Genomic DNA, 23,809 nt, shown 5'->3' with positions numbered 1-23,809 from the left:
CTATGGATTACTACTCAGCAATAAAAAGGAATAAACTATTGATACACAGAACAACCTGGGTAAATTTTAAACCATGCTGAGTGAAAAATGACAATCTCAAGTTATATAATGTATGATTCCATTTATCTAAAGTGACAAAATTATTGAAACGGAGAACAAATGCTTTCCAGGGGTTAAGAATGGAGATTGAGGTGGGAGAGGATGGGAATGACTTTAAAAAGGTAGTACAACTCATCTCTTTGGTGCTGGAATATTCTGTCTCTTATCCATGGAAGTGTTTTCATGAATCTACACGTGATAGCATTATATAAAACTATACACATGTGCATACGCCTGCAAATAAATGTGTGTAAAACTGGTGAACTGAACGAGCTCTGTGGCTTGTACTGTTCATTTCCTGGTTTGACAATGCACTGTAGTTAAATAAGTTACTACCATTGTGGAAAAATAGGTGGAAGGATACATGGGATGGACCTTCATTATTTTTGCAAATTCCTGTGAATCTGTGATTATTTCAGAGTAGAAAGCTTAGGAATGAGAATTGGTGTAGAAAAATAGAAATATTTATGTCCAAATTATCAGATTCCTTTCCAAAAGATTATGCCAATTTAAATTGTTATCTAAATTAGAGAGTATACCAATATCACTACCTTCTCATCAGCTTTAAGTATGTCCATTATTTTGATGTTTTATCTGTGTATTCTTTTTAATTTTTTAGAATATGTATATTTTTTAATTTTAAAACATTTTATTTTTAATTTTAGATTCAGGGCATACATGTGCAGGGTATATTGGGTGATACTGGAGTTTGGGTTTCTAGTGAACCCATCACCCAATATTGAACATAATATCTGATAAGGTAGTTTTTTTCAATCCTTCCCCTACTCTTTCCGGCTCCTCTCTTGGAGTCCCTAGTATCTATTATTTCTGTCTTTATGTCCACCTGTACCCATTGTTTAGCTCCCGTCTACAAGTGAGAGCATGTGGTATTTGGTTTTCTGTTTCTCTTTTAATTCACGTAGGATAATAGGCCTCTAGCTGCATCCATGTTGCTGCAAAGGACATGATTTCACTCTTTTTTATGGCTGTGTACTATTCCATGGTGTATATGTAGCACATTTTCTTTATCCAGCCCATCTTTGATAGGACACTTAGGTTGATTCCATGGCTTTACTATTGTGAATAGTCCTGCAATAAACAGCCTAGTACAGGGGTCTTTTTGTTTTACATAGGATTAGCTAACTTACATTCATACCAGCAGTGTATAAGCATTCCCTTTTCTCATATCCTTGCCCACATCTGTTATTTTTTGACTTCTTTTTTTTTTTGAGACAGAGTCTCGCTCTGTTCCCCAGGCTGGGGTGCAGTGGCGCGATTTCGGCTCACTGCAAGCTCTGCCTCCCGGGTTCGCACCATTCTCCTGCCTCAGCCTCCCGAGTAGCTGGGACTACAGGTGCCCGCCACCACGCCTGGCTAATTTTTTTGTATATTTAGTAGAGACAGGGTTTGACTGTGTTAGCTAGGATGGTTTCAATCTCCTGACCTCGTGATCCACTGGCCTTGGCCTCCCAAAGTGCTGGGATTACAGGCATGAGCCACTGTGCCCATCCTATTTTTTGACTTTTTAATAATAGCCATTCCGACTGGTGTGAGATGGCATCTCATTGTGATTTTAATTTGCACTTCTCTGATAATTAGTGATGCTGAGCATTTTTTCATGTTTCTTGGCCACTTGTATGCCTCCTATTAATCATGTACTTTGCCCACTTTTTAATGCAATTCCTTTTTTTTTCTTGTTGATTTAATTCAGTTTCTTTTTTTGTTTGTTTTGTTTCGTTTTTTGTTTGTTTTTTGTTTTTGAGACGGAGTCTTGCTCTGTCACCCAGGCTGGAGTGCAGTAGCGCCATCTCGGCTTACTGCAAGCTCCGCCTCCCAGGTTCACGCCATTCTCCTGCCTCAGCCTCCCAGGTAGCTGGGACTACAGATGCCCGCCACCACGCCTGGCGAATTTTTTGTATTTTTTAGTAGAGACGGGGTTTCACTGTGTTAGCCAGGATGGTCTCGATCTCCTGACCTCATGATCCACCCACCTCCGTCTCCCAAAGTGCTGCGATTACAGGCGTGAGCCACTGCGCCTGGCCGATTTAATTAAGTTTCTTATAGATTCTGCATATTAGTCCTTTGTTGGATGCATAGTTTGCAAATATTTTTTCTGATTCTGTAGGTTGTCTGTTTACTTTGTTGATTGTTGCTTTTGCTGTGCAGAGCTTTACCATTGGTCAATTTTTGATTTTGTTGCAATTACTTTTGAGGTCTGTCATAAATTCTTTGCCTAAGCCAATGTCCAAAAGAGTTTTTTCTTAAGTTTTCTCCTTGAGTTTTTATAGTTTCAGGTGTGACATTTCAGTCTTTAATACATCTTGAGTTAATGTTTCTATCTGGTGAGAGGTAGACGTCCAGTTTTACTCTTCTGCAAATGGCTAGCTAGTTTTCCCAGCACCATTTATTGAATAGAATATCCTTTCCCCATTGTTTATTTTTGTTGACTTGGTCGAAGACCAGTTGATTGTACGTGTGTAGCTTTATTTCTGGGTTCTCTATTGTATTCCATTGATTAGGTATCTGTTTTTTTATCTGTACCATGCTGTTTTGGTTATTATAGCCTTGTAGTATAGTTTGAAGTCAGGTAGTGGGATGCTTCTAGCTTTGTTCTTTTTGCTTAGGATTGCTTTGGCTATTCATTCTCTTTTTTGGTTCCATGTGAATTTTAGAATTTTTTTTAATTCTGTGAAAAATGATGTTTGTAATTTGTTAGGAATTGTATTGAATCTGTAGATTGCTTTGGGCAGTATGATCTACTCTTATGTCGACCATCTGTTTTTCATACTGAGGATATATAAGCTAGCCAAAATACTGATACTTGATTTATATGCCATAATTTGTTTATTGTATGTATATAAATAAAATTATTCAGAAGAAATTGGCTTTATATATTTTAAGGAGACATAAGACATCAATCAGTACATGTAAGGCATATATTGGTTTGGTCCAGAAAGGCAGGACAACTGGAAGTGGAGGGCTTCCTGGTCATAGGTAGATTCAAAAATTGTTTTGATTGGCAGTTGGTTGAAAGAGTTAAGTTATTATCTTGGAATCAATGGAAAGGAGTGTCTGGATTAGGATAAGGGGTTCTGGAGACCAAGGTTCTTATTATTATGTAGATGAAGCCTGCAGGCAGCAGGCTTCAGAGAGAATAGATGCTAAATGCCTCTATCAGACCGAAAAAGGTGCCAGACTCTTAATTAATTTCTCCTGGGTCAGGAGAAGACCTGGAAAGGGAAGGGGATTATCTGCAGTTTGTAGATTTTCTCCACAGGAGACAGCTTTGCAGGGCCATTTCAAAATATGTCAAAAAATATATTTGGGGATAAAATACTTCAACTTCTTTCGGGGCCTGTTACCTGTTGTGTGTACTATACTAGAGTCAGATTGGAATTTGATATCTTATTGCTACAAAGAGTCTGTTTTGTCACTCTTAAGATCTCTGTTTTAATGTTTATACTGGTCAGTTGTGTCTGAATTACAAAGGAAGGAGAGTATAATGAGACATGTCCTTCCCATCGTGGCCTGGTTTTTCAGGTTTACTTGGCCACAGAAGAGGGATTTATTCAGTTGGCTGGGGGGCTTAGAATTTTATTTTTGGTTTACTTGTATAAAACTCACTTCAGTTTGGATCCTTGCTGTTAAATAAAAATTTTTAAAAATTATTACTGGCTGGGAAGGGGAAACAAAATCTGCACAGAACATTTATTTCTTGATCTGCAGGTTATAAACAACTTGTGAAATGAGTGATTTGGAAGATGATGAGACACCCCAGCTTTCTGCCCATGCCTTAGCAGCTCTCCAGGAATTTTATGCTGAGCAAAAGCAACAAATTGAGCCAGGCGAGGATGATAAATATAGCATTGGAATAATAGAAGAGAATTGGGTAAGTAAATGCATTTCACAGCCATCGGGAAGTATTGATGTGCAACCTACTCTGTGCATTAGTCCAGTGTTTGTCTGTCTCACCTAAAACCGGAATCTCTGTCACCTGTCATTTGGGATCTGAACTCCTCTATGGGGAGCTAAGACAGAAAGCAGTCAGTGAACATTTTAGAACAGTGTAACAGCTTTTCTTGAACAGCTGTTCTTGATTCTGACTATCAGGCTGGTTGGTGATCAGAAGATGGGGTTTTTCAGATAAGGAGATAATGATGCAGGATTTCTCCTCTTGGTCACTTTGCAAGCCGGGGACCCTCAGCTGGCAACACCCCTCCTGGGCCTTGCTCGGCCACGCTGGTGTGCCCCGGCTTGGCTGTGTTATAGCTCGTACCCACGTTCGGCGGTTCCCAAGTTCTTCTACTGCGTCCAAGAAGAATGAGGATATGAGGGACATTGGAGGGTGAAGAGGGTGGGGAAGAATGTTAATGAGTGATGAAAACTGCTTTCAGCAGAGACGGGATGCAGGTTTAGGGGATGGTTACCCCATGTGGTTGGGTCTGGGGCCCTTTATGGACTCAGAATGGGGAGTGTGTGCTGTTGGTTTGTGAGTATGCAAAAAAGGTAAAGGTGAAGGCACCACTCAAAGGTGGGCACAACAGTGTAGAAAAAACAAGTAGGAAAGGGTAAGTATATGTAAAATAGGTAAAGGGTGGAGAACAATCAGAGGAAAGTGTGCAAACAGGAAGACAAGTTCTCAATCTGGTCCAAGGATTTAACTTGTAGCTTGGCTTTCAGGCTTTAAACTGTCTTCATCTTGGAGGCGGGGTTTTACTGGGGACCCACCCCATCTGCCTAGGCATTTGTCTGCCTCTGTCAATAATACCTTATTACATCCATTACAAACTTCTGCTTCATTTTTGGCTACAGATCCACCCCACCGGTTTTTATGGACCCCAGAAATCCTGGTGGAAAGAGAAAATATTATCATTGCCGGAAATTGGGGAACTAAACTTAAACATGTATTGAAAAATTGATGAGAAGGAAATTTAAAGAAGATACTAATAGTTTCTGGTGTATAATGTATATTTCAATTATATTTTTATCATCTGAATTACAATAGGGATTAGAAAAAAATGAGTTGAAGGAAACTCCTAATATGACCTGGAACCTATAATTTTTTTTTTTTTAAGGAAATAGTTGGGAAACAGAAAAGGCTTGAAGTTTGTCTGTGACTACCCCTTGATAATAGGTGTATCTTCAACACTTTGCAACTGGAAGGAAGCTTCTGTATGCTTATCATTTTTTGATAGTCTTTAATATTTTTGTGTCCAGTTTGGATCTCTGAGTTATATAAACTTTTCCTATTTACCCTGTTTGAAACTAACTGTGATAAACATGTTTATTTCCATTTTTTCCACATGTTCCACTTATTCTAAAGCCTCTTTCTCACTGTTTCCCTTCTTTATGTCTGTTTACCTTCTAGTTTGATGCTTCTGTAACTAACAAATACAGGAAATTTGAAGTACTGCATTATTCTTGAGGTGGTCTGTCTTTTTCTTTTTTCCTTCTGCTTAATTTTTAAAATACTATGTACTTTTTTTCTAATTATGAAAACTAGTCCAATCCCACTGCTTAGAATTAACACCTTTTCTAATTTTGAAACTTTGGTTTGATTATAAAATTGAGGAAATATAGAAAGCATAAAAATTGACAGACAAGATTTAGCCATGATGTCTGACTAGAGGTATTGGGTACTTGCCTCCTCCACAAATAAGAACCAAAATATTGAGCCAATAATCTCACTTCAAATAGATTACCTTAGAGAGAATGCTGGAATTCAACAGGGAAGTGACAGGAAACACCTAAGGTGAGGAAGGAGAGGCAGTGAGGCAGCCTGCTTGACAGGGATCAATTAGGATCCTGGAGAGGCTCCCCATTGTGGGGAAAGGCTAAGTGAGTGACTTCTAGCAGTTTATATTCCCACCAAGGATTCTGCAGTTCTAGCCACAGAAGAGCCCTTTTGGCCCATGAAGGCCCTGAGGCAAACATAGGGAACTGCCTGGAGACCACGTGATGGCATTGCTCCAGATAGGGAGCACATGCCAAGTCCCACACAAGGCACCATTTTGAGAGCCCAGCTCCCACAAGACTGCATCCTGCCATGACACCCAGCAGCCCCTGCATCTCCACATCTCTGGAGCCCCATTGACTTCCCCCAGACTCAGCTGAGGTTGCTGTGGTCTGCTGCCACCAGGGCTGAAGTGTGAGCCATTGGCAGCAAGCAACCCCACTGCCAGTAGTAGCAGGATCACTGCACAATTAAAAGTTCCCTTAGGAAAAGCTACCCTGCTTACAGCCATGACTAGAGCCAAAGTGTGCACTTCCCAACCTCCTGTTTATAGCTGCTGCCACTGAAAGCCACACCACGCTCCCTAAGAATAGCACAGCTACTGCTGTTCCCACCGGGAATCCTGAGTACAGGCCTGCTCAGCCTGGCTCCATCTTCCCCTACATGACATAAAGGAAAACCATAAGTGGCCAATTTTTTTTTTAATTTTCTTTTTCTCCGAGGCAGAGTCCCACTCTGTCACCCAGGCTGGAATGCAGTGGTGCCATCTCGGCTCACTGCAACCTCTGCCTCCCTGGTTCAAGCGATTCTTGTGCCTACAGGCGTGTGCCACTACACCTAGTGATTTTTTTTTTTTTTTTTTTGTATTTTTGGTAGAGACAGGGTTTTACCATGTTGGCCAGGCTGGCCTTGAAATGATCTGCCTGCCTTGGCCTCCCAAAGTACTGGGATTACAGGCAGGAGCTACCGTGCCTGGCTTTTAAAATTTTTTCAGGGTCCCAGAAGGCAAAGAGAAGACAAAAGAGATCGAAAACCTATTTCATGGAATAATAGCTGAAAACTTCCCAAGTCTAGCAAGAAATTTACACATCCAGATACAGGAAGCTTAGAGATTCCCAAACAGATTAAATTCAAAAAAGCATTCTTCATGCCACATTATTGTCAAACTGTCAGAAGTCCAAAGTCAAAGAGAGAATTCTGAAAACAGCAAGACAAAAGTGACTAGTCACTTAAAAGGGAAACTTCATCAGACTAACAGCATATTCTCAGCAGAAATCTTACATGCCAGGAGGGAATGGGGTGATATATTCAAAATATTGAAAGAAAAAAAAAAGAAAAAAAAACTGCCAACAAAAGATTCTATACCCAGCAAAATTATTCTTCATAAATGAAAGAGAAATCAAGACTCCCAGACAAGTAAAAGCTGAGGAAATTCATCACCTCTAGACCAGCCCTGCAAGAAATACTTAAAGGAGTCCTATGCATTGAAGCAAAAGGATGAAATCTACCATCATGGAAATACACTAAAGTATAAAACCCACTGGTAAAGCAAACACAGAAAACCACCAAACCATAATGATAAACAATAAGAGAGAAAGAAAGGAACAAAGGATATACAAGATAACCAGAAATAAATTAATAGAATGATAGGAATAAGCCCTCACATATCAACAACAACCTTGAATGTAAATGGATTACACTTTCCTCTTAGAAGATAGAGACTGCCTGAACAGATTTAAAGAAAAAAAAACCTGATCCACCTATATGCTGCCTACAAGAAACTCATCTCACCTGTAAAGACATACAGACTGAAAGTAAAGGGATGGAAAAAAAAAGATATTCCATGCACAAGGAAACCAAAAACAAGCAGGACTAGCTGTGCTTATATCAGATAAAGCAGATTTTAAGTAAAAAAACAGTACAAAGAAACAAGGTTATCATATAATGATAAAGGGATCAATTCAGCTAGAGTAAACAATGATTCCAAACATATATGGACCCAACACTGGAGCACCTGATGTATAAAGCAGATCTTATTACATCTGAAAGGAGAGATAGGCACGAATACAGTAATAGCTGGATACTCCAACATTAGATAGATCATCTACATAGAAAATTAACAAAGAAACGTTGTATTTAAACTGCACTTTAGACCAATGGATTTAAGAGACGTTTGCAGAACATAGCATCCAACAGCTACAGAATATGCATTCTTCTCATCATCACATGGAACCTTCTTCAGTTCCATGTGGTTATGTTTGGACAGAAAACAAGTCTCAACAATTTTTGAAAAATTGAAATGTCAGATATCTTCTCAGGTCATAACACAATAAAACTAGAAATCAATAACAGGAGAAACTTTGGAAACTAAAAATACAGGGAATTTAAATATGTTCCTGAATGATCATTAGGTCAGGGATGAAATTAAAGAGGAAGTCCAAAAATTTCCTGAAACAATGGAAAATCAAAACACAACATACCGAAATCTATGGAATACAGCAAAAACAGTGCTAAGAGTGAAGTGTATAGCAATAAAAATCTACATCTAGAAAGTAGGAAGGTTTCAAATAAATAATCTAACAATGCACCTTAAGAAACTAGAAAAGCAAGAACAAACCAGTCCCAAAATCAGTAGAAGGAAAGAAATAATGAAGAGCAGACAGAACTAAACAAAATGCAGAATAAAAAATATTCAATGGATCAATGAAAAGTTGGCTTTTTGAAAACATAGGGAAAACCAGTAAACTACTAGCTAGACTAACCAAGAAAAAAAACAAAAGACAAAAATAAATAAAATCAGAAATAAAGGGGACATTACAACTGAAGTCCAGGACCAGATGACTTTACTGCTGAATTCTACCAAACTTAAAAAGAATAATCAATACCAATTATCTTTAAATTATTCCAGAAGTTTGAAGTGGAGAGAATTCTCCCTAATTCATTCTATGAGGCCAGCATTATCCTGACACCAAAACCAGACAATAATGTAAGAAATAAAGAAAATTACAGGCCAGTATCCCAGATGAATATAGACACAAAAGTCCTCAACAAAATACTAGTAAATAGAACCCAATAGTACATCAAAAAAAATTACACCATGATTAAGTGGGATTTATCCTGGAGATTCAAGGAAGGTTCAACACCTGCAAATCAACAAACATAATACACCACATCAACAGACTGAAGGACAAATATTATATGATCATCTCAATAGCTGCAGAAAAAGCATTTTAAAAAATTCAACATCCCTTCATGATAAAAACTCTCAACAAACTAGGCATAAAGGAACATACCTCATCATAATAAAGGCTATATATGATAAACCCACAGCTAACATCATACTGAATGGGGAAAAGCTGAAAGTCTTTCCTCTAAGATCAGGAATAAGATAAGCATGCCCACTTCCACCACTGCTATTTAACATAGTACTGGAAGTCCTAACTAGACAATCGGGCAACAAAAAGAAATAAAAAGCATCTAAATTGGAAAAGAGGAAGTCAAATTGTCCCTCTTTATAGATGACATGACATGATCTTACACCTAGAGAAACCTAAAGACTCCAGGAAAAAACTTTTAGATGTTATAAATTCAATAAGATTGCAGGATACAAAATCAACATACAAAAATCAGTAGCATTTCCATACACCAGTAATGAACTAGCTGAGAAAGAAATCGAGAGGGCAATCCTGTTTACAATAGCTACAAAAAAAAGAAATACCTAGTAATAAATTCAACCAAGGAGGTGAAAGGTATCTACAAGGAAGACTACAAAACTCTGAGGAAAGAAATTGAAGACACCAACAAATGGAAAGACATCCCGTGCTCATGGATTGAAAGAATAATCGTAGTTAAAATGATTATACCCAAAGCAATGTATATATCCAGTACAATCCCTATCAATACTAATGTCATTTTTCACAGAAAAAAAAAAAGTCCTGAAATTCCTATGGAACCCAAAAACAGCCTGAATGGCCAAAGCAATCCTGAGCGAATAGAACAAGGGTGGAGGCATCACACTACCTGAGTTCAAATGATGTTACAAGGCTGTAGTAACCAAAACAGCATGGTATCGGTATTACAACAGACACATAGACCAATGGAACAGAATAGAGAAACCAGAAATTAATCCACATATCTATAGCCAACTGATTTTCGACAAAGGTGCCAAGGGGAAAGGACACCTCTTCAATAAATGGTGCTAGAAATATTAGATATCCATATGCAGAAGAATGAAACAGGACCCCTATCTCTCACCATATGCAAAAGTCAACTCAAGATGGATTAGACTTAAGCATATGTCCTGAAACTATAAAACTTCTAGACAAAAACATAAGGGACACACTTCAGAACGTTGGTCTAGGCAAAGATTTTATGGCTGAGACCTCAAAAGCACAAGAAACAAAAATAGACAAATGGGACTGTATGAAATTTAAATGCTTCTACACAGCAAAGGAAACAATCAGCAGAATGGAGAGGCAACCCATTGAGATGTGTAAAATATTTGAAAACTATTCATCTGACAAGGGACTCGTATCTAGAATATATAAGAAACTCAACTAAAATTTCAAAACCAAATAATCCCATTAAAATGGGCAGAGGACCTGAATAGACATTTCTCAAAAGAAGACATACAAATGGCCAACTGGTATATGAGGAAGAGCTCAACATTACTAATCATTAAGGTTATGCAAATCAAAACCACAGTGAGATGTAATGTTATCCCAGAATGGCTATTGTTAAAAAGATTAAAAATACCAGGTACTGGTAAGGGTGTGGAGGAAAGGGAACTCTTATACACCGTTGGTGGGAATGTAAATTACTATAGCTACTGTGGAAAACAGTATGGTGATTTCTCAAAAAACTAAAACCAGAATTACCATATGACCTAGCAGTCTCACTACTGAACATTTATTCAAAGGAAAAGAAATTAGTATATCAAAAACGTACCTGCTCCTCATGTTTCTTGCAGCACTATTCACAATAACAAGGATAGGAATCAACCTGTCCATCAATAAATTAATGGATAAAGAAAATGTGGTGTATATACGCAATGGAATACTGTTTAGCCATAAAAAGTAGTGAAATTATGTCATTTGCAGCAAAGTGGATGGAATGGGAGGTCATTATGTTAAGTGAAATAAGCCAGGCACAGAAAGACAAATATTGCATGTTCTTATATGCGAAGGCTAAAAATGTTGATGTCATGGAGATAGAGAATAGAATGATAGATACCAGAGGCTGGGAAGGTGGGGGTGGGGGTGATGAAAAGAGATTGGTAAATGAGTGCAAACATACAGCTAAATAGAAGGAATAAGATCTGATGTTCTATAGCACAGTAGGGTGACTATAGTTAACAATTAGTGTATTGTATATTGCAATATAGCTAGCAGAGAGGACTTGAAATGTTCCCAACACGTGATAAATACTCAAGGTGATGGATACCCTAAATACCCTGACTTGATCATTACACATTCTGTGCATGTAACAAAATATCACATGTATCCCATAAATATGTACAAATAGGAAAGAAGACATTGGAAAACTAGCAGATAAATCCAGGAGGCTCAATATTCAACAAATAAGATTCCAGAAAAACAGAACAAAAAATGAAGAGGGAAGGAAAGCTTTAAAGAATATTAGAAATTTCCCAGAACTGAAGACCCTCATTAAGATACATGATTATGATGATTATGAAAATTCTGGATACAGATGACAAAGAACATCCTAGAGCCTTCCAGAAGAAAAATGGTCTCCTACAAAGTCTTCGGACTATGAGTTACATTGCACTTCTCAATAGCTTTATTAGAAACTTTTAAAAATAGAGTGATACATTCAATATTTTGAGTGAAAATTTTGTTCACCCTAGAATTATTTTTCCTTTTCTTTTCTTTCTTTTTTTGAAATGGAGTCTCACTATGTTGCCCAGGCTAGTCTCAAACTCCTGGGCTCAAGCAATCCTCAACTCAGCTTCCTGAGTAGCTGGGATTATACACATACTACCACACCCAACTGTAGCCTAGAATTCTATACCCAGCTAAACTATTACTCATGTGAGGATAAAATAAAAACATTTTAGATATGACAAGTCTCATTACATTGACCTCTTGTGTACTTCTCAAGAGCTGCAGGAGGGTTTGCTGCAAGTGAGAAGAAAGAAGACATGAGCTCCAAGGAGTAGGAAATCTGATGCATATAGTAGGAGAGGGAATTCCCAGGATGATGGTGACACAGAATGTCCCAGTGTAATGGTTGTGCTGCAAGTCTGGAGAGCAGCCAATCTACATTGTAGTAGGAGGATGGCGTGTTCCAGGACAGAGATCTTCAGGGGAAATACAAAAGTGATAGGATATCCAATATGTAGAAAATTGTATTGAAAGGCCAATAGAGGATGTTAGAAGAATTAGGGATAAATACAAACTAACCAAGCAAATGAAACAGTCATGCATTTACTTACTCTAGGAAAAACAAAAAGGAATTCTACGGAAAGGAAAAGCAATTATAGTATACCACTTGGCTCAATAATGAACACTGACACTTAATTCTAACTAACCAAAACTTGCTTTAAAACTACATTGGGGCTGGGCACGGTGGCTCATGCCTGTAATTCTACCCACTTTGGGAGGCCTAGCAGGGTAGATCTCCTGAGGTCAGGAGTTTGAGACCATCCTGGCCAACATGGCGAATCCCATGTCTACTCAAAATACAAAAATTAGACAGGTATGGTGGCGCGTGCCTGTAGTCCCAGCTACTTGGGAGGCTGAGGTGGGAGGATCATTTGAGCCTGGGAGGCAGAGATTGCAGTGAGCCGAGATCATGCCACTGCATGCCAGCCTGGGTGACAGAGTGAGACTATGTCTCAAAAAAACAAACAAACAAACAAAAAAATCCTATACATTAGGAGGGTGAAGAAAAGGCAAATGATGTGTATGAGAGAGCAAAATCCTCATCTATCATAATAAATACATAGTATATATAGGTGGATTATCAAGGGATAGCATTTAAAACGTAGTATTTAGAGATGTGGCAATAAATGATCAGAGAAAGAGCCAAGAGTGGAGTGAGGCTCAATGGCAGGGGGTCATGGGATAGAAGACTATTGTTTTTCTTTATAAGCCTAGTAGTGCTTTTGACTTTTTTTTTTTTTTTTTTTTTTTTTTTTTTTTGGACGGAGTCTAGCTCTGTCACCCAGGTTGGAGTGCAGTGGTGCAATCTCGCCTCACTGCAAGCTCCGCCTCCTGGGTTCACGCCATTCTCCTGCCTCACCTCCTGAGTAGCTGGGACTACAGGCGCCTGCCACCACGCCAGGCTAATTTCTTTGTATTTTTAATAGAGACGGGGTTTCACCATGTTAGCCAGGATGGTCTCAATCTCCTGACCTCATGGTCCACCTGCCTCGGCCTCCCAAAGTGCTGGGATTACAGGCGTAAGCCACCACACCCGGCCTGCTTTTGACTTTTAAAGCCATGTTCATGTAACATAGTAAGAGCAGGGTTCTCCTCAGTTGGACAGGCACAAAGACGATTCTGGAAGGAACATCATGATGACTGCCCAAGGAGAGTCCCAAGTCCAGTTCAAACTTGTATTGGTTGGTGATGGTGGTACTGGAAAAACTACATTTATGAAATGTCAATTGGTGAATTTGAGACGTACATAGCTACCTTGGGTATTGAGGTTCATTGCCTTGTGTTGCACACCAACAGAGGACCCATTCATTGTATGGGATACAGCTGGCCAGAAGAAATTTGGTGGAGTGAGAGATGGCTATTATATCCAAGCCCAGCATGCCATTATAATGTTTGATGTGATATCGAGAGTTACTTACAAGAATGTGCCGAGATCCTGTGGTGGCTCACGCCTGTAATCCCAGCACTTTGGGAGGCCGAGGTGGGCAGATCACCTGAGGTCAGGAGTTTAAGACCAGCCTGGCCAACATGGTGAAACCCCGTCTCTACAAAAATAGAAAAATTAGCCTGGCATGGTGGCATGTGCCTGTAATCCCAGCTACTTGGGAGGCTGAGGCAGAAGAATCTCTTGAACCCGGGAGGTGGAGGCTGCAGTGAGCTGAGATCGTGCCATTGCACTCCAGCCTGGGTGACAGAGAGACACTCCATCTCGAAAAAAAAAAAAAAGAATATGCCTAACTGGCACAGAGATCTGGTACGATTATGTGAAAACATCCCCATTGTGTTGAGGGCAACTGAGTGGGTATAAAGGACAGGAAAGTGAAGGCAAAATCCGTTCTCTTCCACCAAAAGAAGAATCTTCAGTACTATGACATTTCTGCCAAAAGTTACTGCAACTTTGATAAGCTCTTCCTCTGGCTTGCTAGGAAGCTTATTGGAGACCCTAACTTGGAGTTCGTTGCCATACCTGCCCTTGCCCCATCAGAGGCTGTCATGGACTCAGCATCAACAGTGCAATATGAGCACGATTTAAATAGAAGTTGTTCGGAGATCATCATCTCCCTGATGAGGATGATAACCTGTGAGAATGAAGCTGGAGCCTAGCATCAGAAGTCTAGTTTTATTTGTCCTGTGATATCAGCAGTGCAACATTTATTATGTAGGTAACAAATGTGCCCATTTATTATGTAGGTAAGTGGAACGTGTGCTTCATCTGTGGGATGCTGGAGATGAATGGGCTTCAAAGTAAATGTCACCATTTTAAAAATACCTTAATTGTTCAGACTTGCATATTTAGCTGTTTTGGAATGCAGTTGATTCCTTCTTGAGTTTCAAATACAAGACTGCTACAGTCACATCACAATGCTCAGTGGTGAAATCTTGTTTGTTACTGTCATTCTTATTCCTTTTCATTTAGAATCAGAATAAGGTTGTATTTCAAATATCTTAAAAAATGGAGTGGGACTCTTTATCTTTATGGAATGATATGAGGAGAGCCAAAATCTATCATTGTGCCCTGATGGTGTTGGAGTGAGGAAGAAGGGCAGTTCAGTAGTCAACCAGCAGACAACTCTTACCACTTATGGTGCATGGTAGCAGATACTGTCTGCCACCTCCGAAATCAAGTGAACTCAAAACCCTTCCATTCTCTGTATGCTAGGGGCTTTCTTCCAGATGTCCTTTGCAGAGGTAGAGGTCAGAGCTGGCATTTTTCCTGTAGATAAGAATGGATAGACATGGCCAGGCACGGTGCCTCATGCCTCTAATCCCAGCACTTTGGGAAGCCAAGGCGGGTGGATCACAAGGTCAGGAGTTCGAGACCAGCCTGACCAACATGGTGAAACCCCGTCTCTACTAAAAATACAAAAAATAGCCAGGTGTGGTGGCATGGACTTGTAATCCCAGCTACTTGGGAGGCTGAGGCAGGAGAATCACTTGAACCCGGGAAGTGGAGGCTGCAATGAGCCGACATTGTGCCATTGCACTCCAGCCTGGGCGACAAGAGTGAGACTCCGTCTAAAAAAAAAAAAAAGGATAGACAGATGTAGATATGAATTAATACATATACCCACATGTATATGTACATTTGTCTTTGGAAATATTTTAAACGTGGACTTATGAGTGAATATTCAGCAAATAGCTTGCAGACATCCAGATGGGAAATATTTGAAGCAATTCTCTTTTTCATTATATTCAGTAAATATTTATTGGTTTAAAGATGTGTTATTAATGTTTTCATTCATACCACGTGCCACTTTGAATTGTACTTTGTTTTAATTGTTATAGTCATTTTGAATGCCATCTTGTTTTATTTTTATTTTTATTTTTATTTTTTTCGAGACGTAGTCTCGCTCTGTCACCCAGGCTGGAGTGCAGTGGCACAATCTCGGCTTACTGCAACCTCCGCCTCCCAGGTTCAAGCAGTTATCTGCCTCAGCCTCCCAAGTAGCTGGGATTACAGGCTCCTGCCACCATGCCCAGCTAATTTTTGTATTTTTAGAAGAGATGGGGTTTCACCATCTTGACCAAGCTGGTCTTGAACTCCTGACCTCATGATCCACCCACTTCAGCCTCCCAAAGTGCTGGGATTACAGGCGTAAGCCACCGTGCCTGGCCTGCCATCTTGTTTTGAGTGATTTAGAACCATTCCATATTAGTAAGACCATCCAGATAAACCTTTTAAAAGGTCCAATTAATAGACAAGCAGAGAGCCAAATCATGAGTGAACTCCCACTCACAGTTGCTGCAAAGAGAAGAAAATATCTGGGAATACAACTTACAAGGGACGTGAAGGACCTCTTCAAGGAGAACTACAAACTACTGCTCAAGGAAATAAGAGAGGACATAAACAAATGGAAAAAAATTCCATGCCCTTGGATAGGAAGAATCAATATTTTGAAAATGGCCATACTGCCCAAAGTAATTTATAGATTCTATGCTATTCCCATCAAGCTACCATTGACTTTCTTTGCAGAATTAGAAAAACCTACTTTAAATTTCATATGGAAAGAAAAAAGAGCCCGTATAGCCAAGACAATCCTAAGCAAAAAGAACAAAGCTGGAGGTATCACACTACCTGACTTCAAACTATACTACAAGGCTAGTATCCAAAACAGCATGGCACTGGTGCCAAAACAGATATATAGACCAATGGAACAGACAGAGATCTCAGAAATAACACCACATATCTACAACCATCTGATCTTTGACAAACCTGACAAAAACAAGCAATGGGGAAAGGATTCCCTATTTAATAAATGATGCTGGGAAAACTGGCTAGCCATATGCAGAAAAGAGAAACTGGGCCCCTTCCTTACACCTTATACAAAAATTAACTGAAGATGAATTAAAGACTTAAATGTAAAACCCCAAATCATAAAAACCCTAGAGGAAAACCTAGGCAATACCATTCAGGACGTAGGCATGGGCAAAGACTTCATCACTAAAACACCAAAAGCAATGGCAACAAAAGCCAAAATTGGCAAATGGGATCTAATTAAACTAAAGAGCTTCTGCACAGCTAAAGAAACTATCGTCAGAGTGAACAGCAGCCTACAGAATGGGAGAAAATTTTTGCAATCTACTCATCTGACAAAGGTCTAATATCCAGAATCTATAAGGAACATAAACAAATTTACAAGAAAAAAACAGCCCCATCAAAAAGTGGGCGAAGGATGTGAACAGACACTTCTCAAAAGAAAAGAAGATATTTATGTGACTGATAAACATATGAACAAAAGCTCAACGTCACTGGTCATTACAGAAATGCAAATCAAAACCACAATGAGATACCATCTCACTCCAGTTAGAATGGTGATTATTAAAAAGTCAGGAAACAACAGGCTGGCACAGCTGTGGAGAAATAGGAACGCTTTTACACTGTTGGTGGGAGTGTAAATTAGTTCAACCATTGTGGAAAACAGTGTGGTGATTCCTCAAGGCTCTAGAATGAGAAATACCATTTGACTCATTACTGGGCATATACCCAAAGGATTATGTCATTCTGCTATAAAGACACATGCACACATATGTTTATTGCAGCACTATTTACAGTAGCAAAGACTTGGAACCAACCCAAATGCCCATCAGTGACAGACTGGATTAAGACAATGTGGCACATATACACCATGGAATACTATGCAGCCATAAAAAAGGATGAGTTCATGTCCTTTGCAGGGATATGGATGAAGGTGGAAGACATCATTCTCAGCAAGCTAACACAGGAACAGAAAACCAAACACCGCTTGTTCTCACTCATAAGTGGGAATTGAACAATGAGAACACATGGCATGGACATAGGGAGGGGAACATCACACAGCGGGGCCTGTCAGGGGGTGGGGGACAAGGGAAGGGAGAGCATTAGGAGAAATACCTAATGCATGTGGGGCTTAAAACCTACATGATGGGTTGATTGGTGCCCCAAACCACCATGGCATATGTATACCTATGCAACAAACCTGCACATTCTGCACATGTATCCCAGAACTTAAAGTAAAATAAAAATACAAAAAAAAAAAAAAAAGCACAAGGTCAAGTGTAGTGTAACAATAAATAAAACACTGCCCTTGCTCTCAAACTATTCTAAGACAAAAGTGATGATTGGAGCAAAATGGGGAGCAAAATGCAAGACACCTCCCCAGACTTTTGAGGTGGAGGGGAAGTCAAGGAAACCCACTGAGAAAAAGTGACAGGTGTAAATTGAGTCCTGATGCATCCTAGATTTGGAAAAAAAAATCAATCTTTATATTCCACACACAATTAAAGTCAAGGTGGATTAAAGAGCTAAACATAAAAATAATAAAAGTATTAGCCGGGCACATTGGCTCACGCTTATAATCCCAGCACTTTGGGAGGCCAAGGCAGGCAGATCACTTGAGGTCAGGAGTTTGAGAGCAGCCTGGTTAACATGTTGAAACCTCATCTCTACTAAAAATACAAAAATTAGCCAGGCCCAGTAATGGAAACCTGTAATCCCAGCTACTTGGGAGGCTGAGGCAGGAGAATTGCTTCAATTTCGGAGGTGGAGGTTGTAGTGAGCTGAGATTATGCCACTGCACTCCAGGCTGGGCAACAGAGTGAGACTCTGTCTCAATAAAAATAAATAATAAAAGTATTAAAAGAAAATATAGGATAATATTTTATGATCTAAGGTAGAAAAACAAGTCAAAACTAAGAATCATAAAGAAGATTGATAACATTGACAAAATAAACTTATTGATAACAGAAGATACCATAAACAAGTTTAAGAGACAAGAGAAAGACGAGGAGAAAATATTTGTCTCATGCATGAGAGCAAAGGATTAATATCCAGATGTCCATGCCCACCAGCCAAAGATACCAGGAAACACACCTGCAGGCAAACAGAGTGGGTTCTGTTACTTGTTGCAACAAGAGAGGCTGAGGACCATGGGCAGCCTGTGGGACATCTCAGTAAGAGGCAGCTAAGAGGAGATTATTCTGTGAGTTTGGCTTGCGTTAGGTGTTGGAGCAAATTTGTCAGAAAGCCAGAATAATTATTATGTAGGAGGTGGGAGGAATCAAATGGAGTTAAAGGTGTAATTGGTAAAGTATCAGCAGGCACTCATGTTACCTGGGAAAGAGACATTCATGGTCATTTTTGTGATTTGCACAGTGTTCTTGTTTTATCTGTACTCAGATATGATTACAGAATGGTCATATTTTTATCTTGCCCCATCACAGGAATAACTCAGTCTGATTTTGGTGTTCTTTGAAATAGTTTCTGTTAAGTAGGGAACATCTGGGCCTAGGTCCTAGTTGCAAGCTAGTTCTATTTGACACCTGTCATTTTTTTTCCTCAAAGACTGTATAAAGATCTTCTACAAATCAATAATAAAACAGTAAACCCAGTGGAAAATTAGGGAATGCTAGCAACAATTGACAAAATAAAAATAAAAATTAAATATAGGAAAAGATACTCAACTGTACAATAGGGAAATGCAAATTAAGAGTAAAATGTTAGTAGTCATTTTAATTGGTCCAACCTTTTTGGAGGGCAATTTGGCAATATCTACCAAAATATTAACTGTATATGTCCTTCAACCACGAATTCCATTTCTAAAAATCTCTACACAGAGATTTTTATATGCACATGTATACAAAAAGGAATATTTAGAATACTCATTGTAGCATGTTTGTAACAGGAATAATTAAATCACTATCAAAAGGGAAATAAACTCTGGAAGGGTCAAGTGTAAGTTTCTTAGTTTTATTTAAGAAACTCAGCTATGATGTCTTACAATGTTAGGTTACAAAGTTAAGTCTGAAGAGGTAAAATCTGTGTACTAACTAAGTAAGATTGTTACCTTCTGACTCAAGATGGTAGACTGGTCATATGAATGATCACTTTTCTCTTTAATTGAATGAAGAGTAAAGATGTTTTTAAAAAGTAATTACAGGCTGGGCATGGTGGCTCACCCCTGTAATCCCAGCACTTTGGGAGGCCAAGGAGGCAGATCACGAGGTCAAGAGATTGAGACCATCTTGGCCAACATGATGAGACCCCATCTCTACTAAAAATACAAAAATTAGCTGGGCGTGGTACTCGGGAGGCTGAGGCAGGAGAACTGCTTGAATCCGGGAGATGGAGGTTGCAGTGAGCTGAGATTGCACCACTGCACTCCAGCCTGGCGACAGAGCAAGACTCCATCTCAAAAAAAAAAAAAAAAAAAAGTAATTACAATGTTAAAAAACAACAAACAAACAAAGGATGCTATTGACAGAAATTTCAGTAAATTTCTGGAAGAAAGAAAGAAAGTGGGTGTAAGATGGTCTGTGGAACAGCAGAGAAAACTACCAGCCTCTCTGGGAACTGGAGCAAAGATGAGAGTCTGTCTTCCAGAAAAGAAACAGAGACTCTGGGTTCCAAACTCAGAACCTGTGAACATAAGTGGTAAAAGTGGCTCATGGGCCGATTTCTGCTTGAGTAATTAAAGGATGGCCTGCTGGCATCTTTGGGCCAGTTGGTCTCTTCCCCTTCTTCTGATCATATCCAGAAGGCATACATAGAATCCGAGGTACTCACCTCCAGGCTGAATCTCTGAGGATTTTTCACTAAACAAACTGGAGAATCTGCTTTGGGATGCCCTAATTTGGGTAGGAAAGCCAGAAAGAGACACAGAATAGAATCTAAGATAACTCCAGAGCTCCACCGTAGCATAGAAAGAAGTAAAAAGGCAGCTCTATTCAGGAAGAAAGTACACAAAAGTCCTCCATACTCTGAGTAAAGCTCTCCTTATTTAAGCAGATCTCAGTTTTGTTGAGATATAATTCACATACCATAAATTCACCTTTTAAAAGTGTAGAAGTCAATGGTTTTTTTTGTTTTGAGACTGAGTCTCGCTCTGTCGCCCAGGCTGGAGTGCAATGGTGCAATCTTGGCTTACTGCAACCTCCGCCTCCCGGGTTCAAGCGATTCTCCTGCCTCAGTCTCCCGAGTAGCTGGGATTACAGGCGCATGCTACCACACCTGGCTAATATTTTGTATTTTTAGTAGAAGCAGGGTTTCACCATGTTGACTGGGCTGGCTCCAACTCCTGGCCTCAGGACCCACCCGCCTCGGCCTCCCAAAGTGCTGGGATTACAGGCGTGAGCCACCACACCCGGCAAGTCAGGTTTTTAGTAAATTCACAGATAGGTCCAACTGAGAGGTGACAGTGTGCTGGTAGCCCTCGCTTGCTCTTGGTGCCTCCTCGGCCTCAGCGCCCACTCTGGCCACTCTTGAGGAGCCCTTCAGCCTGCCACTGCACTGTGGGAGCCCCTGTCTGGGCTGGCTGAGGCCGGAGCCGGCTCCCTCCGCTTGCAGGGAGGTGTGGAGGGAGAGACGTGGGCGGAAACTGGGGCTGCACGTGGCGCTCGCAGGCCAGCGCGAGTTCCAGGTGGGTGCGGGCTTGGCAGGCCCCACACTCGGAGCAGCCGGCTGGCACCGCTGGCCCCAGGCAGTGAGGGGCTTAGCACCTAGGCCAGCAGCTGCAGAGGGTGCGCTGGATCCCAGCACTACCAGCCCATCTGCGCCGTGCTTGAATTCTCGCCGGCCCTCAGCTGCCTCCCCACAGGGCAGGGCTCAGGACCTACAACCCACCATGCCCGAGCCTCCTCCCCCACCATGGGCTCCCACGCAGCCTGAGCCTCCCTGATGGGTGCCGCCCCTTCTCTGCGGGGCCCAGTAGCATCAACTGCCCAAGGGCTGAGAAGCACCAGCACATGGCATGGGACTGGTGGGCAGCTCTGCCTGTGGCCCCAGTGCTGGATCCACTAGGTGAAGCCAGCTGGGCTCCTGAGTCGGGTGGGGACTTGGAAAACTTTTATGTCTAGCTAGAGGATTGTAAATGCACCAATCAGCACTCTGTATCTAGCTAAAAGATTGTAAACACACCAATCAGTGCTCTGTGTCTAGCAAATCTAGTGGGGACTTGGAGAACTTTTGTGTCTAGCTAAAGGATTGTAAACTCACCAATCAGCACTCTGTGTCTAGTTCAAGGTTTGTAAATGCACCAATCAGTGCTCTGTGTCTAGCTAATCTGGTGGGGACTTGGAGAACTTTTACGTCTAGCTAGAGGATTATAAATGCACCAATCAGCACTCTGTGTCTAGCTCAAGGTTTGTAAATGCACCAATCAGCACCCTGTCAAAACAGACCAATCAGCCCTCTGTAAAATGGGCCAATCAGCTCTCTGTAAAACAGACCAATCAGCTCTCTGTAAAATGGGCCAATCAGCTCTCGTAAAATGGACCAATCAGCAGGATGTGGGTGGGGTCAGATAAGGGAATAAAAGCAGGCTGTCCCGGCCTAGCTGCGGCAACCCTCTTGGGTTGCCTTACATGCTGTGGAAGGTTTGTTCTTTTGCTCTTCACAATAAATGTTACTGCTGCTCACTGTTTGGGTCTGCCTTGCCTTTATGAGCTGTAACACTCACTGTGAAGGTCTCCAGCTTCACTCCTGAAGCCAGAGAGATTACCAATCCACTGGGAGGAAAGAACAACTTCGAATGGGAGGAACTAACAACTCCAGATGTGCCACCTTAGGAGCTGTAACCCTCTCGGCGAAGGTCTGCGGCTTCACTCCTGAAGCCAGCGAGACCACGAACCCCCCAGGAGGAAGAAACTTTGAATACGTCTGAACATCAGAAGGAACGAACTTTGGACACACTATCTTTAAGAACTGTCACACTCACCGTGAGGGTCCACCGCTTCATTCTTGAAGTTGGTAAGACCAAGAACCCACCAATTCTGGGCACAGAACTATCACCACAGTCAACTTTAGAACATTTTGGTTGCCTCTAAAAGAAACCCTATGTCCTTCAGCTGTCACCTCCTAATTCCCCAATCCTCCCAACACCTGGCAACCATTAATCTACTGTCTTTGTAGACTTGCTACTTTGGACATTTCATATAAATGGAATTACACAGTATGTGGCCTTTGGTGTCTGATTTCTTTCGTTCAGTGTAATGTTTCCAAGGCTCATCCATGTAGCATATATCAGTACCGTGTTCCTTTTTATGGCCAAATAATATTTCATTGTATGGATGTACCACATTTTTTCTATCCATTAGTTGATGGGCACTTGAGTTGTTTCCACACAGGGCAGATTTTTAAAGCAGAGAACCCCCCAGTTGGCATGCCCCATGCAACTGGCTGCCCCCAGCCTGCCATTCAGGGAAGAGAGAGGCCTGTTGGAGAAATAGGTTTGTAGGATTGCAGAGGAAAACCATGCTACTTCTTCCATTAAACTCCTGCTTAATTTATAACTATGAATAGATAATTAAAGATCACTAGAAATTTTTTAAAAATCATCAATCAGCATGAAGCAGAAGGAGCAAGATGAAAAACAAACTTACCCCTAAGGGAAAAACAAGTAATTGAGGAAACATGCATAAGGTAAGATGAGGCTGTGGCAAGGAGCACAGTCTGGATTTTGCTGATTGCATCCTCTGGTGTTAGTGAACTCATTCTTCCATCCTCTGTGTTTGTAATTCTGCTCATTGCTGGTTGAACCTAGAAGCTTAATCAGATTCAAGGTCTATTTTATTTTTTTGGCAAAACTCACACAAAGGTAGGGGTATGTTCTATCGGGAAAAACATTGGTTGTCTCCTTTTGTGGTGGTAATAGCCATTGATACTCAGTGCCTAGATTTCGTTAATTCATTAGGGGCTTGTATTAATTTAAAGTAATTCCGAAGAAAAATTAATTTTCAAAAGAAAAACTTTTTAAAAATATCTGTCCACTGGTATAAATTATATATAAATTAAAAGAACAAAATATCTGTCCACTGGTATAGATTATATATAAATTAAAAGAACAAAGCTTATGCCAGTTCTAAAATGCTATCAACCTATTTCTCGGTTACAGCAACTGAGCCAGTTTTGGTATAGTCAGGAAACTGCTCTGCAGCTGGCACAGGAGGCAATTGCAGCTGTAGGAGAAGGTGGCAGGTGAGATTCAAATTTTGTTTCTCTTTTTGGCATCTAATGTAATATTTTGAATGTCTTTCCTGGATGACAGATGGTTTGTAAGAAGTCTGAACTATAATCTGTAAATATTGTAGATCATGGTTT

The 23,809-nt window shown here is 40.4% G+C and overlaps 1 protein-coding gene and 1 pseudogene across 3 annotated transcripts in view; both read left to right on the top strand.

Moving 5' to 3' along the window:
* The window catches only part of EEF1AKMT1 (EEF1A lysine methyltransferase 1), a 47,432-nt gene that overhangs the window by 14,964 nt on the left and 8,659 nt on the right, over positions 1-23,809 (top strand). For all 3 annotated transcript variants that reach the window (XM_003833021.7, XM_055097154.2, XM_034936411.3), the window contains exons 2-3: positions 3,826-3,988; positions 23,604-23,686. In XM_003833021.7, coding sequence (XP_003833069.1) covers positions 3,845-3,988; positions 23,604-23,686 — 227 coding nt within the window. In that variant the 5' untranslated portion in view covers positions 3,826-3,844. The remainder of the gene's footprint in view (positions 1-3,825; positions 3,989-23,603; positions 23,687-23,809) is intronic.
* Positions 5,180-22,147, top strand: LOC100975438 (GTP-binding nuclear protein Ran-like; annotated as a pseudogene).

The sequence above is a fragment of the Pan paniscus genome, chromosome 14 (genome assembly GCF_029289425.2).
Source record: "Pan paniscus chromosome 14, NHGRI_mPanPan1-v2.0_pri, whole genome shotgun sequence".
In the NCBI taxonomy this organism is placed as follows: Eukaryota; Metazoa; Chordata; class Mammalia; order Primates; family Hominidae; genus Pan; species Pan paniscus.
Note: the sequence above shows the minus strand (reverse complement) of the source record. Positions and strands in the feature narration are given on the sequence as shown.